Raw genomic sequence first — 16,546 nt, 5'->3', positions numbered from 1 at the left:
TTTCGCATGATGAGTGGCGAGAAAAGTTTGAATTGGCTGAAAAGCCGATATCTTCAATCACTTGAAGGATCCGGCTCGGGGGGCATGCACACGGAGAAGGTACAAAGCCACGAAGTATGTACCCGGGGGAAGCCGATCCATGAATCGATCGGCTAATAAAAAAATGAAAATACGAAAGAATTCAGCACGGCCGATGCTCGAGCATCGACTTTAGAATTACAGAGTTTAAGTTGCCACTTGATCAGGTCTCGCGATTGGCCAGGGCTTCAACTGCAGGATCATCGTCAAGGATGGTGAATTGATCTAAGCAGCAAATCACAATAATTGAGCCAGGAGGAGTTAAAAGGCCTTTGCATGAGAAGCTTCTCGGTTCAAAGAAAGGATTTGCTGGTTCTGCTGAGCCCTCGTAGTACATCGGCTCCTGGTGCATAAGCTTTCCTATCTTGTTTTGATGGGAGTGAAGGGCTGACCCTTTTCGTGGGAGCCGATGGTGGCATATATGGCTAGTTCTGCATGGTGGTGTACCCGGAGGTGTCCAAGTTGGGGCTCCGTTAGCTGGATTGCATGTCCTTGATGATATCATCTTCGGGGGAGTGTGCAAGAGCAGGATTATTGGATTACGAGGGTGTTTGCCCTTCAAAGTTTTCCCGGCAGCCACCTTCTTTGCTGCTATTCTCGCCTTGACCGAGGCTCGGGGCAGCTGCCCCTGAAGATCCTTTGCTCTTGGGAGCTGATTTTAGTTAAAATCGGCTAACTCTGCGCCACGATTGTTACAAAGCAGTGGTAAATCGTTGCAGACGGAAACCGCTGGAGTTTGAAGAAGGAGCCATTAACATTGAAAGGCTCTGGACCAGCTTGTTGCTGCAAAAAAATGGAGCATCACAAGGAAAGTTGTTGGCAAATGGTACCTGTTATGCAGAAGTTCTAGCTTCAGCATCAAGGTGTTCAGCAATAATCCTGGAGTTCTACTGAAGGCATTAACTCCGGCATTTTAGCCGTTAGAGCTACCATTAAGCTCAGGAGGTTTTGATTTCCAAGGTCTGAGGTTTGCACAGTTGCGGTTTGGTCCTATTCGATTGGGTCTGGACTGATCTATCTTGAGATCTATCATAAGGGACCGATGCGGTGCCATCGGCTCATTGAGCATTGATCAGGCTAACAGTCGGCAAAATCAGTTCAAGGGGACATCGGCTAAATTGATGTGAAAGGGATCGGCGAAATCAAGTTAAAGAAAGTTCTTCATTGATAATAAGATTTCTTACATAGAAGAGCCAAGAAGGGGATAACAAAGGAAGGGGTCTGTCGACCAGTCTGCTACTGCTAGGCCTACGCTAGTAGGTCCTAAACTACGGGCCGTCACTGCCTTCATCATCATCCTCGGAACCCTCATCGGCGCCGCTACCGGCGGGCTCCTCATCGCTGCTCCCGTAGCCCTCTGCAGGGGCTTCATCCTCCTCTTCGTCAGCACTGTCGTCGTCGTCCCACCACATGCGGAGGCGTTTCACTGGTGGGTAACCTTCGAGGGAGTCATCGTCGGCGTCTTCCTTTTCTTCCTCTTCCTCGTCGGAGGAAAAGCTCCCTTCCCAGGGGAAGAGGTCGTCGTCGCTTGGTGTTTCCAGTTCCCCGTCGACAAGGAACTGAAGGTCTTCTTCCCCATCAGTGAGGGGTTCATCATCTTCCGACTCGTGGGAAGAGTCCCAATCCCGCGCGTCCCAATACTCCGGGCGCGGGCTTCGTAGATGGCCATCGGATCGACTTCCTCGCTCGAGTTCGGCTCGGAGGAGGAGGACTGGAGAGACAGGCCAGAGGAAGCGGAGGAAGAGGAGGAATCCATGGGAACTGAGGAGGGTTGTTCGGTTTGCCGATGGCTGCTGTGGGGTAGGGAGATGAAGAGAGGAACCCTAGGATGTGGTCGAATAAAAGGGGGAACGGCGATTTAATGCCTAAGCAGTTCCCGAGGACCTGGTGCTAGAACCATCGAGTCGTACAGAGAAGGCGAGGAGGCAAGACGCCATCATGAAGAAAACTGCGACGATTCTACCACGGCATGGCCCTGCGAAAAATGCAGATGGTTTTGCAATTATCATTATCAAAACCAGGGGGGCATGTGTTATCACCAGAATTTGACCAAGCCAGAGGTGGGCCGCGATCAAGATGGACTTGAAGATATGTACAACAGGAAATAGGTGAATCGGCCTTTATGCGCAGAAGTTTGGGCTAGTTAGCCCGTGTATCTTTATATAGTAGGCTACGTAGAAGTTAGAGTTTATCTCGTGCACGGTTTGGTGCACGTCCACATTAGAAAGTCCGCTGGACTATAAATATGTATCTAGGGTTTATGGAATAAACAACAACCAACGTTCAACACAAACCAATCTCGGCGCATCGCCAACCCCTTCGTCTCGAGGGTTTCTCCGGTAAGCACCATGCTGCCTAGATCGCATCTTGCGATCTAGGCAGCACGAGCCTGCCTACGTTGTTCATGCGTTGCTCGCATCTGAAGCCTTTTTGATGGCGGGCAACGTAGTTATCATAGATGTGTTAGGTTTAGCATTGTTCTTAGTATCATATGCTGTCGTAGTGCAACCCTTGCGCATCTAGCCGTCCTTGTACCTCAACATGGGTGCAGGGGCGGCACCCCGCTTGATCATTATTTAGTAGATCTGATCCGTTACGGTTGCTCCTTGATTCATCAAGGATTAGTTTAACATCTGCTATAGTTAGGCCTTACAAAGGGTTGGAGGATCCAGCGGCGTGTAGGGTGTACTTTGCTGGCCCTAGACAGGACGTTCCGAGGATCAACCTCGTGTTGGTTTTTAGGCCTTGTCTAGGTTTGGCTTACGATCACCGTGCGCGAGCGCGAGGCCCAATCGTGAGTAGGATGATCCGATTATGCGGTGAAAACCCTAAATCGTCGTGGATCTCATATGCTTTATCTTGATCAAGCGGGACCACCATATATTCGGCCACCTTGGACGAATCATGGGTGGATCGGCTCCATGAGCCGATTCACGGGATAACCTGAGAGCCGATCGAGGCTCGTATTTAACGTGTACGTGTGTGCCCTGCAGGAAACTAAGCGAGGCATCATCCACACCTTCCCGACCGGGTATAGGTCGGGTGGCACGCCCTTGCAATTTGCATCGGCGCGCGACCAGGAGGCTTTGCGGGCCGTCGCTCTGAGGGACTGGGGCCAGCCGCAGCCCTAGTTGTTCCCGGCTCTACGGTGTTGACCAGTCGCTGCCCGCCGGTGGGTTTCTGACGTCAATAGCTGCGCCCCACGACCTTCCCGAACCGCACTATATAAGCGCGGACGAGAACCCTAGCCTGCACGAGACACATATGCGACTACCTGTTTCCAGTTCATTGCGCCGCCGCCTTCGTCTTCCTCATCCCGTCCGTCGGCGTGCACCGACCTGCCGGGACGAGTAGGCCTCCGGAACCCTGCCTCTCGTGAACCTGTACGGGTGAGGGGCAATCAGGTTTTTGGGGAGCGCTCAGGCGCGACTACTGGCATCACGACGTCGTCATCGGACGACGAGTTCCTCCACACCGACAACTTCTTCCCGGATCTCAGCGACTTCTTCGACAACCTCAACATGGGCGACAACGACGCTGCTGTGAAGTATGTGATCATGTCGTTTCTCTTTCAGTTTCTGTTAGAGTTTCTTCTTCTAGTATATGTGGTAGATGCGGTCGGTTTGTCTACTTTAGATGTGATTTGTTCATCTATTTTACTAGACTCCACGTTTAGTTTGTTTGTTTACATAGTCATGATTTATCAATTACTTGTTCGGATTATTTCATATGGATATTTGCTTATATCTTCAACAGTATGTGTATGTGTGAACATCTACATCTATACTATGTTCCGCAAAAATATATGAATAAAGCACGCATGCATTGCATGATAAACTTTTATCAAAAATATTTAGCAACCAGATCTTGATTACATGATACTAGCAAGCTACAAGCCTAGCCAGCCAAAGCTGGCAACCCCAAGTGCCTCCTCTCGTCCCCGTCTCCCACATTTTCAGTTACTAGTATAAATGCCCGTGCGTTGCCACAGGTTCTCGAATTTCATTTCTCAACGCACATATATAATTCACAACTCACTATCAAAATTCAAAATAAATCAAAGAGATATCATAATTACTATAGCATGATAATATCGAATGCAATAACAAGATAACATTGTTGCACATGTACTTGGTTCCAAGTTTTAGCTCTTTTTGTTACTCTTCCGCGGTAAGTCTCGCACCATTGTTCTGGATCATCATAACTATCAAATCAACAACCTCTCTTTTTAGATGTACTAACGTGTGTGCTGCAAAAACATGTTGATATTCATAAATACTTCTTTTCTAATTAGTCCAGACAACACGTTGATATTCATAAATATCGATATGAAGCCCTAAATTCCGCGGCAAGTCTCACACCATTGCTCATTTAGTTTACCATTGATACACGGTGCCGCTGACTATAACCCTGCAACAATTTCTTGTACCGTCATATCAAAACCTAATTGCATGGGTCTTAGCAGGACATATTCTTGTAGTTCTGCAATTCAACCTGATCAATATCTCTTAGGAAGCAACACCCAACCTGATCGCTTTTTGGAGGGCACATGTGCGGAGTAATTTCAATGTGAAATGACAACCAAAATGTAAGGACCGACCGATGCACATTCAAATGTGTGCAATGAATAAGGATACTCTAGAATAATAATTACTCACTCCGATCCAAAAGTGTAGAAGATTTTGTATTGATGTAGAATAAAGATTGTACTGATTGAATATCCGACACTTACTTTCGGTCGGGGGGTATATCATTTTAGCAATTACTCTTGGGACATGAACTTAATTATTTTAAGTGCACTTTTAGACCATTCACAAAAAAATAAACTTACCTGAACAATTAATATAAATCCAAAAGGAACATCGCCAAACAATGTAATACATAATGAGCATGTTTGCATAATCTGGAAATTATAAAACTAAATGCCATACCAAAAACAATAGAGGCAAGCAACTCCCTAGGAAAACTGAACTCACTATATAGAAACTCTAGGAAGCATACCAGGGGCCAAGCTTTTAAATTTAGATGATCAAGGATCATAGTTGATACATAGACGACTAACTTTAGTGCCATGCCCAACTTATCACCTTAACATGTTACGAAATAATATTAGCTTACATCTCACGCTACCAATTTAAGAACTGGAGAACCGCACAGTTCATAAAGAGACACCGCAACAACTGACTTGTGTATCCATGCAAATCAATCAGAATACAAAATGGCACAACATGCAAGGATAAAAAAAATCTACCAGTTGGAAAATCGTTCCTAGCAGTATCTGGAAAATGTCAACGCGGTAAATAAAACATGAAATAGCTCAAGGCAGTAAGTAAAACTGTGTAATACGATGGTTGGAATAATTTTAAGAACACACTTGAATTGATAAAAGTAATGAATATTTTCTTGCTTAATCTGATACAGAATACAGTCAAATCATGTGCAAAACAGCATAAGGGCATCTCCAGCGGCGCAACGCATTTCGGACGCCCAAAAGTGGTCGGCAGCGTCCGTTTGCGTCGCCCAGCGGACATATTTTGACCGCGCGTCCGTTTGCGTCTGGGTGTGCTCCCACCGGGGCGACCCATTTTTGAATTGCAACATAGTTTGATCTTCATACAATTCCTTTGGTTTTCTACCACGAGCGATTGATTACATATGAAAACCAAACATAGAAAGTACATAAAAACTATAGAAGACCTAAACTACTTGGTTCCTGACGGGCCGGCACCGTCGTTGCGTTGCTCTGTGGCCTGCTTCTCCGCCGCCTCCCGCGCGGCCGCTATCGCTCGGTGCGCCGCCGCGTCCTCTTGCAGTGCCTGCTCCAGCCTCGCGTTGGCGGCCTCGTCCTTGAGCGTCTCGAAAGACTCGACGATGGCCCGCTGCTCCGCCGCCTTCTCCTCCGGCGTCGGCGCATCAGGGTCATCGGATGACCATGAAATCTCCGAGTCAGAGTCCTCGGCTGCAGCGGCGGCCGCCAGCCTGCGCTGTTCCAGCTCGGCGTCGACAGCCGCATGGGCCGCCCGCTCCTCCTCTGCTTCCTTCTCCGCTTCAGCCAGGGCCGCGGCGTCCCTGACCGGGTGGAGGAGGTCGGTGCTGTCGTCGGAGTCGAACCCGTCGTCGGAGCTCGAGCTCGAGGCCGGGGGAGGTGGAGTGGGAGGTGAAGGTGGAGGTGGAGGCGCGGTAGCCTGGCCGCGCCCGGCGCTGCTCATGGTGGATCTACTGAGTGGCGCTACGGCAGCGGCGGCTAGGGTCGAAGGCAGGGAGGAGATGAGATGCTGGCGCCCCTGTTTATATAGGTCGGAGGCAGGGCGACGGCCGCGCCACGCGGGGCATCGCCATTACTACGCGCGGCACGCGAGGCAGCCGCAGACTGCCGAAGCGACGCCTCGCTGCCAGTACTGGCGGAGAAGACGCATCGATGCTGCGTCTGCTAGCTGCGCACGCTCGCGGAAGCCGAGGCACGCCATTAACGCGGCCCTGCAAAGGCTGCTGCGCACCGCCCGCAAGTAATGCCGCTGAAGACGAAGCAGTTGTGACGCTGCCAGGCGGGCCCGTGCCAGGACCAAACGGTCACTTTGCGCGTCCGCGCAACGTCCGCCGAGACGCAAACCTGGCGCATATTTGGGCCAGGTTTGCGTCTCTGCGGACGGCCCGGTCACTTTGCGTCGCGCCGCTGGAGAGGGTGCACGACGCATTTTTGGTCATGGCGGACACAAACGGTCGCGTCGCGCCGCTGGAGATGCCCTAAGTAAATAAGCGAGCATCAGGGAGACACACAAATTTATTCTGGTAATAATTTAGTCTAATAATAATAACTGGTACTGCATATTGATCATCATGCTACAATGGATGATCAATTGGTAATCTAGAGAGTAAAATACAGAAGAACTATTATATACATAGAACTTAAGCGATGGCATGGATAGCTATCATGCTATCTATGCTGATGAACAAAAAGTAACTTCAGGTTGATCTTTAAGTATGATGGTCATGGATGTTCTCGCATCAATTGTACCTGAAGATGGTCACTTTCAATGTTGAACCTGCAATATAGTCAAAGACCAAAGTATCATCTTCTACAATGTCAATCCAAGCTGTGCAAATTTGATTCTACATCATCATTTGCAGTTATGCTTCTGGCAGGTACTTTATATCTGGTCAAAATCTTTACTGAATAAATTAGCGCAAGTAAGAAATATAGTAGGGCTGATTATACCTTCTAGTGTGCAATCTTATGTATCTTTGGTAATCCAGAACAATACCTAGCAACACGCTGATCCTTCACTACCACCGCTTGGACAGCGGGGGTACCGAGACTGTGGCGAGCTGGAGCGCCTCCAGGCCATCCGCAGCTCTGGCGCCCATCCGTGTCCAGGTCAGGACAGAGGACTCGACTTAAGATACTGTCACCAAGGAGGACAAAACCGTGCCCATCGACCACCTCCACGAAGACCCCGTAGCCTTCATCATCGACAATGACGGCGGTGGAGACGACTGAACAGACAAAGCCCAGAGTTCAGTTTAGTTTCAAAACACGAAAACAAAAAATATACATGCAAGTATTTCACTACACAGAGGCACCACATCAGTTCTAATTTTCAGAGCATGGTTATTATATTTTCAGAGATTAGTATGCAAGTAAATTAGTTAATTAGCATGTAATAACTTCACATTGTACTATGATCACAAGAAACCATTACTGAACCCTACCCACTACTATAGCTGAAACTGAAGCTACGACTTCCTACTGGCTGGTCTCAGAATAGTATATTCTACCATTAGTGAAGTCTTGATCCTTCAACACACATGCCAAGAAAATGTTAATGTAGATAGCAACGGTAGCTAAATGAGTTTGTAACTTCATCCATATAGCATAAATCTGAGGTTCTTCTCTTTCGCCTTCTAATTTTATATTACCCCTTTCTGAATTAAAATGATGACACGGGGAAAAGAAGAGTCCATTTAGTCAAAGAATCAATTATTTGTGCCCTTTGACATAAATTTACCTAGGTTGCTTGAGGAAAACATATATATCAGGATGCACTAATAGCAAATCAAAGTTACCCCTGAAAAATCATTCTGAAGCTATGAGTCCATTGTCATTCGGTCTAGGTGAAAATGCAAGCAAATAAATACATTCATATTAGTTGTGGACTTGTGGTCATTCGAAAATCATAAACGACACATGATCCTTTCACTGATCCTATTCTACACTTCCTTTTTAGCCACATTAAGCAAACATTTCACTGATCTGGATATGAAGTTGTAAGCATTTTGTGAAGAACACAAACAAAAATCTACAAACATCACTGAAAATCAGACCGATGGCAATGCAAGCAAATGAAATACAAACTAACAACAACTACTCAAAATATTATACACGCAGATGAAAACTGAACAATATCTCACGGAGGGGACTTATTCACCTCGACTTGAAAACTACTCGACCATCCATATCAGCCCCTCTCTGCAAACATTACATATAACAACCCGGAGGCGTAGCCGGCCGAGGCAAACTGGCATGTCATCAGAAGCCACGCAGACCTACGTGTCACAGACGAAGCATCAGTGAACTCTAGTTAGAAACGAAGAGAGGAGCCCGGCACAAAAAAGGGGCTGGCGTGGGAAGGAGGGAGTATGAATTAGTATGGTAATCCTAGTTAGTCAGAGCTAGTTTAGCCACCATATATACACATATGCAACCTCCCTGCTGTGAGATTGGAAATAATAGAAAGAAGCAAAGGCATGACATGGGCCTCTAGCAATCCAGATATCTGGACCTTCAGGGTTGACATCTTCTCAAATGAAAATATATTTTCTATGGCAAAGAAAATTTATCGACAGCTATGACCAGTGAGTAACACATTAGCATAACTTCAGTGGGAAAGGATAAATCATTGATTACACGCGATGATGTATCAAAGAAGATCCATCCACGTACATATTAGACTTGCATCCGGTAAATCCCTGGCCCTAATTAACCAGAGTAGGCCAAAAGCATATAAAAAACGGAATGAAAAAATAAAACATGAGTGGCAATGTTCATCAGAGCCATTAACAGGGAAAACGATTGTAACCTAAGCCTTGGGTATGTTTCAGTATCAAGCCGAAAGAGAAGAAAGGACAGTAAAGTACCAGTCTCCAACTGTGGCCTTGTTGTGAGCTTCTTCCGATGGCTGAAGCTAAAATGATTTCTGCGGCTAGGTATGCATTTCATATACCCACATATCATGCCACACACAGTTATTCTTGTCTAGTATTAGCAAATTTAGAGGCAAGTTTGTACTATGTAAAAACCAAAGATACTGATATACTGTTAATGTTCTAATTGCAGCTTTTGGTAAAATATAAAAAATGCAGATGCTTCTAATTGGTAAACCCTGAAGTGTCAATTTATTTTATGACCGTTAGCTTTCCTGCTCATGGTCTACCTCGTAGATATACATAAGAGAAGAACAGAACATTACTTCATGTTAAGGTTTCATGAATGGTCAGTCTTTGCTACTGACATGAAAATTTAACGCACACATTTTATCATCTAAATGCAGAAATACATGAACTTTATGTAATCAATTGATACACCGTCTAGAATTTTATTTTGATGATACCTTTGCTACTGACAGGGATGTAAAACTGACATACTGGACTCTCAAGGAGATAACCAAGAGGAGATGCGTTCAAATGTGCTGCCCCAGAAGGCCAGAACAGAGATGGTCATATGTATCAAGAGTAGTAAATCTGGAGGTAATACACAATCCCAACTCCCAGGGAACACTAACATGATGGTTCTAATTGTGATCTGAACTTGCTGAAATAACATAACCCATATTTGGAATTTACCTAGGATCCTGAAACTACTCTGTGTGCATGTGTGAACATGTGTGTATAACCAAACAGAGTCACACTAACAAACATTCTGGAACCTAAAATAAGAAATAGAGCTTGGACTAATAGCTTCCTTTACTCACTCGAGATCCTCTCCCTCTCTCATCCAACACACCTCATAACACATATGCAAGCAAGATATCAATTTTATTCAGGGAACAGATGCCTAGGTTGCTGCAAGATGCACAAATCCAGTTGGGTGCCAATTCGTACCATTCATGCATCAAATTAGAGTCTATGTAGTATGTGCAAGATTACCAAATAAGCAAATTGGGTACCAATTCGTACCATTCAAGCATCAAATTATAGTATAGTTCCTCACCTGGTGGGTTGCTAGTCTCGTTGGCGATAGCGTGGGAGGGCATGGTTTTCCCGCAGCCAGCTGGTCCGTGCAGCAGAATCCTGGTCACGGAGCCAAACCACGAGCCGTCGCGGCAGCTCCGGACGGCACGGCCGAACCAGCACCTCCATCATCAACTCGCCAAGCACCGCCTCCATCCCACATAGATCAGCAAACCTCGGCCCCTTCTAGCCACCACCGTCCTGCTTATGGTCGCCCCAGCCGCCGTGCTGACCTCGATCTCGCGCTGCTGGCTACCAGTCGCCGTGGGTGAGGGTGGCGTAGGGCGTGCGGAGCATGTCGTCCTTGGTGACGGTTGAAGGCGGAGGGCGGAGAGGACGAGGCGAACGCGCACTGTTGCCATCGTCGTGCTCGGAGGAGCGGGGGGTGGCGGACCAGGGACGAAGCGTGGACCGTCGTCCGGAGTGAGCGGCGGCGGCCCGATGGAACCCTAGCTCTCACGTTTGGCTATCGCCCTCCAGCATTCAGGTTGGGCCAGGCCCATAGGAGCGATAGCGCGATGAGCGATAGCGCGTGGGACGACCAAAATACGTAGTGGCAGAATAAGGAACATGTTCCTCCTTTTTAAGTAGTGTAGATACCTCCATCCAAGGCTTAAGGCCTATATTTTTTCAGAAAGTCAAACTATGTTAAGTTTGACTAAGTTTTTATCAAAATTCATTAACATAAAAAGTATAAAATTAATATTGTTAGATAGGTAATAAAAATATATTTTTATATGGTACCTACAAAATATCATATTTATTTATAAATTCTACTAAACGTTTTGTCAAACTTTTTAGTAGTGTGACCACAAGGGTGGGATGTCCCTGTTTCATCCATGACGAAAGCACCGTGATTTTTAACAAGGGGTATCTGGTTGCAGTGGCGGAGCCAACAGGGTGGAAGGGTGGGGCGGGCCCCACCCTAAGATTTGGTCCAGCCCATATATCTTATATAAAAATTAGGGAAAAAAATAAAAAAGCCCAGCCCAAGTAAGGTGTGCCCCACCCTAAAAAAATGGGCTGAAAATCACGCATTGTGATGTACTCTAAAAAGTACGAAGCTCTACGGTATCTGGTATTCGATAAACCATAAACCGCGCATCGTGATGTACCTTGCCGGCGATGGGATGCTAGCACATCCGGCGACCGTGGTGGGGCCTCGGGAGCGAGACAGGATGCCGAGGCGCCGTCGTCGTCTTCGGCGGCGGCTGTAGCTGTACCCTGCTGTGCTGTATGCGCCACAGCTTCGGTTCGCTAGCTGTATTATGTGCACGTTTCCGCGTGGTCTCGATGATCTTCTGCTGGCAAGTGCTTGATTATTTGTTCCACTGAAAATCAGGAGGCGAGCGTCTGCTTTCGTCACGGACGAATCAGAGACATCCGAGCCGAGCCGGTCGGCGATCGATGCCTACGCGCGACCTGAACCTGCGCCTTTTCTTGGCTAACGGCTAGCTGCATGCTGCTCGTCTCGTTTCCATCAACAGCAACCGTTTTGTACTCTCTCCGCTACCCGCAAGAGTAAAATCTGATAAAGGTGGTCGAGGGAAGTATCAACAAAACCGCATCTTTGCACATTATAAAAAATGGGTGGGACTATTTCTCAATTCTGACCTAACATGGTTCTCAGTCAAATGATGTCATCAAATTTTAGTTGTAACTCATATTATAATTATATATGACTAAGATGAATCACTATGCAAATTAAATGGTGTAAAACTTAATTGAGCATAAAATTAATTCTCAACTAGCTCAGAACTACCAAATCCCATAAAAAAATATTTGGCAAAAGTTAAAAAAAAATCGACAAAGCCTTTGCCAATTGTAATTTCATAGGTCTTTGCCATGTGTAGTCTGGACACCCGCAAAGGACAATACTTGTCTGTTTGGCTGGACATACGGGCACCAAAGACTTGTTTCGCCATGTGCTGCCCCGTAGCCCCTCTTGTTGAGTGTTAAGCTGAAATACACAGCGTAGCATTTACAAAGTGCGGGGGCAGTAGCCACGTGGTGCACCGTGCACGTCTTTGCCAAGTGTTGAATCCTTTCAGTAGGCAAAGACTAGAGTTAAATCTTGACAATTGTCAAAGACTAGCTTCGCCGTGTATTTTCTCTTTGCAGTGTGCATTTTACGATTTCTCAGTGTATCATTTTCTTTGCGAGTGTTTTGATGTTGATACATGGTAAAGTTTGTCTTTCCCAAGTTCTAAAAGCCAAGACACTCCACAATGATCAAAACTAGGCAAAGATCTGAGTTCGGAAAGCGAATACACTCGATAAAGATCAAAACTAGGGAAAGATCCGTTTTCCGGTAGTAAACTACATTACGATAGATATCATATGAGATAAATTTCAGGATGCACATATTAACATTGCTTGTAGCTTTTAATACTACTACTTACTAAACTTATTTAAGTTTTACATTATTTGATTTTGAAACAAAAGCTTAACCTTTTTTTCATAAATGTTGGCAGTGCAAAGTAAGCGTAAACACTGAAAGGACAAAATAAAAGCAATATATGCAACCAGTATAGCTGCAAATAGTGCATGGGCGTCAAGGTCCTCTACAAATCTTGACAGTCCCAGTTTCAGAAAATAAAATATAAAAAAAGCAAATCTCGACAATCCTTTTCTTCTGGCGGCTTATGGAGTGTGTTCTGGCGGCTTAGGCTTTGTTTGGTAGCAAAAAATAACTTCAAATTATTTTAGCAATACTATAGTTTCTTAAAATATGGCCGTTTCAAATATTTTGATGTGTTTAGCTATAAGTAAAGACTGTGGTATTAATATTTGATTATTCCTGAAAACATGCTATTTTTGAAGTATTGAAAACAACTCCAGACCTCTTTTGTCAAAACTGAAGTATTGCTATGCCAGGCAATTAAACACTATAATTTTGTAAAATTTCAGTTTTAGAAAAACTTTGTTGTCAAACTAGACCTATGGAGTGTGTATTGGTAGCCAAGCTGACCGGTGGCGCCCTGTGAATTGGCACCTCCCATAACGATGACTTTGGGCATAGCTTGAATTTTCGTCAATTAATCCGACAATTTTCTACGGCTTATCTAATACTCTAACAGTATGCAAATTGTCATGCGACTATGAAAGAGCTAAAGCTTCTACCGCAGTAGGAAACTAAACGATAATACTGCAAAATTTTGAATCAACCGTAAGTATCAATATCGTGAGAATCCATGCTATTATGTACACAGCCAGCCAATGTGCAACAAATCAAGTGCCTATTTTGTTCAGCAATGGTTACAGCAGATGCAAAACTCAGCGCAGAATGCAGTCGTACGTTATGAGCTGCATCAAATGGCAGCAATACAACCCTGGCAACAAAACCAGGCCACGAGGATGCCTAGAAAGGCGCCGGCGAAGACCTGAGATGGGGTGTGCCCTAACAACTCCTTGAGTTTCCTTTCGCTGATGGGGTGGCCTTGGAACAGGTCCTCAACGATCTTATTGAGTACCTATGTCAACCGGAAAACATATATCAGGTGACAGAACTGTGAAATTTCATGGGAGGATAATAAGTGATTGCAAATTGCAAAACCGTAGGATGAACAACCGGGCGGGTAATGAAGGTAGCAATCACCCGACCTGACTAGCGTAACAAAGGTGTTATTCTATCTGTAAAAAATGAAGGTGTTAAGTCGACCCTTTCCCAGCACGACTTAACACCTTTTGACAGGTCCTGTTCCTGTTCTGAATCTAAGATCCTAGTACCCGGTCTGAATTTACTTCCAAACTTTCTAACCACACCACATTCTAAGAGGCTTTTTACGGTACAAATTACTAGTCTCATGGACAAGTAGTATTGAGTAAGGGGTAGTTTAGGCAGGTATTGTTTCGGTAAAAAAAAATTCCGTGTAAAGGCAGCTTGGCCCAGGATTACGGGTAACGATCAATCGCTCCACATCATCCGTCCATCTGCTCCCATCTGCTCACATCCGTGCACCTTGCCGTACTTGAACCATCGAATGACTACCTCAGTTATAGTCGATCCCATATTCAAAAAACTTGCATAATGTATCTCCGTAATACTTGTGGCTTCTAATTGTCGTATCGCGACTCCTTGATCAAAGCACAAAGGCACGTCAAACCTCTCGCCGATCATGGTGCGCCATCGCCTCGGCAGATTCTCCCTGCCACTCCGCGGTGACAGGCTCTTACGACTGCGGCAAACTAGCTTGCTGGGAAAAAAAAGGGCAAAGGAGTTGTGCACTTTCATGGGCTCTCTGTCTGCTCCGGCAAAGCAATATCAAAAGGGATGATTAGACCGACTGCTTCTCGGAAGCAGAAATGGTCCAGTTACTGAATACTCTTAGTGCTGCCTTTGGCTTAGCGTCTAGCATTGGGTTAAACTTATTACAGTAAACTAAGTAAGCATGCTAGCAGTGACAAGAAAAATCACATATGCAAATATTCATATATCCCCACCTTTAGCATAATCAGATTTTGTACTTCTATAGGCAATATCACATTGGAATGAATCGGCATCAGCCCCACAGATCCTAGTATATCTAGCGTGTGGTGGAATTCAGCAATCATGTCATCAGTATAACCTTGCCTAGTTTATCCCCAGCGAAAGATGGCACCAGCACTAATTTGACGACGGGGGATCAATCTTTAACTGAAAAGACTTGAAAATAGCATGCTCCCACCAAAATAATAAGCCGTTCTGAATTCAGTTTCGAACTTCTCAACTACACTACACATGTCACAATCATTTGCCAAAGGAGAATGGTCATACGCACTTCTTATTAAACGAAACCACACAAGTAACCAGGGTAAAATAGAAACTACTCTTCGTCAGCAGAAATGATCAAACGACTGAATACCGTCAGTATTAGCTTCAGCTCAACGTCTAGCAATGGGTAAACTTTTACCACAGTGGTGGACATGACCAATTGCAAATGACAATGCTCATACATCCCCACCTCTATCATATTCAGATACTCGTGTTGCTATTAATAAGTGAAAAGCCGTGTGCATCGTTTCGATGCAGAGGCTGGGGCTGTGCTCCCATTTCAAAAAAAAAACCTCTACCATATTCAGATTGTGTACTTCTATAGGAAATTTCCACAGTAGCGGACTGAATATGCATCAGTCCCACAAATCCTACTTAATCTAGTGCGCGACGGAATCCAGCAACATGTCATCACTACAACCTTGCTTAGCTCATACCCAGCCAAAGATGGCAACGGTAGAAATTTCACGATGAAAATCAAATTCATTTTTTCATTGACAAGACTGGACTAGCATACTGCACCGATTAAAAAGCTATTCCCGGTTCATTTGTATATATTTAGCTTATTCCAGGCGAAATATGACATGGCTCCAACATATACCCTGCATCTAATTACACCACAACAGAAAACTGATAAAAACAAAGAGCAAAGCATGAGCTCACCTCAGCCTGCATCCCGGCGTGGCGCCTGACGCCCGTGGCGTCATACATGACTATGAGACTGAACCCAAGACACACGGGGAAGAGCGCGTCGCCGACGCCGTGGCAGAGCGCGACGGAGGCGGTGAGCGCGGTGCAGAGCGCGGAGTGCGAGGAGGGCATCCCGCCGGAGCTGCACAGCATCCGCGGGCTCCACCGCCGCTCCACGACGGAGGTCAGCACGACCTTGGCGGCCTGCGCCACCGCGAAGGCCAGCATCCCGGACACGAACGTCGGGTTGGCCGCCAGCGCCAGGATGTACGGGCTCTCCCGCGCCTTGGTCACCGCCGCCGCCGTCGTGCTCATCAGCAGCGTCCCTATCCCCGCCCCTCCTGCCCCGCCGGCCGAGAGTAGGTCGGGGAGCTCGCCGCTGACGCGTCCTCCCCGCAGAGCGGCGGCGAGGAGCCGGGAGAGAGACCGGGGCGGCGGCGAGGACGGCGACGGCGCGGCGGCATCGGTGGGGATGGAAGCTAGCGTTTGAAGCAGGCGGCGGCGGCGCGTGGGCTTTGGCGGCTTGGAGAAGGGGTCGAGGAGGGTTGGGAAGCGGCTAGAGAAGCGGCTGGAGCTGAGAGCCTCCATTGCTGCTGCTCCGCATGGCCACCGGAGGAGGCCGCGAGTGAGCGCGAACGGAAGGAGTGGTGTGGCCGTGCCGATTACGTGGGGGCTCAACACTGACACCCGGTTGGACAGAAATGCCCCTGAGGCTTGTGCACAAACGTTACGGTAGCTCAGGGGCCTTCTGGGGATTGAGATGCTGTTCCAGTGGCATATTACGGAGAAGATTCTCGG

At 46.5% G+C, this 16,546-nt stretch overlaps 1 protein-coding gene across 1 annotated transcript; it reads right to left on the bottom strand.

Annotated features, from left to right (window-relative positions):
- Positions 1-13,525: 13,525 nt before the first annotated feature.
- Positions 13,526-16,336, bottom strand: LOC124648065 (uncharacterized membrane protein YuiD-like). Its single transcript, XM_047187889.1, has 2 exons — positions 15,722-16,336; positions 13,526-13,778 (listed from the first exon to the last, which is right to left on the bottom strand). Exons 1-2 carry the CDS (start codon positions 16,334-16,336, stop codon positions 13,617-13,619), a joined length of 777 nt encoding a protein of 258 aa, XP_047043845.1. The 3' UTR covers positions 13,526-13,616.
- Positions 16,337-16,546: the final 210 nt, after the last annotated feature.

Source organism: Lolium rigidum, chromosome 4 (assembly GCF_022539505.1).
Source record: "Lolium rigidum isolate FL_2022 chromosome 4, APGP_CSIRO_Lrig_0.1, whole genome shotgun sequence".
Classification (NCBI taxonomy): Eukaryota; Viridiplantae; Streptophyta; class Magnoliopsida; order Poales; family Poaceae; genus Lolium; species Lolium rigidum.
This window is presented reverse-complemented; position numbering and strand designations above follow the sequence as displayed.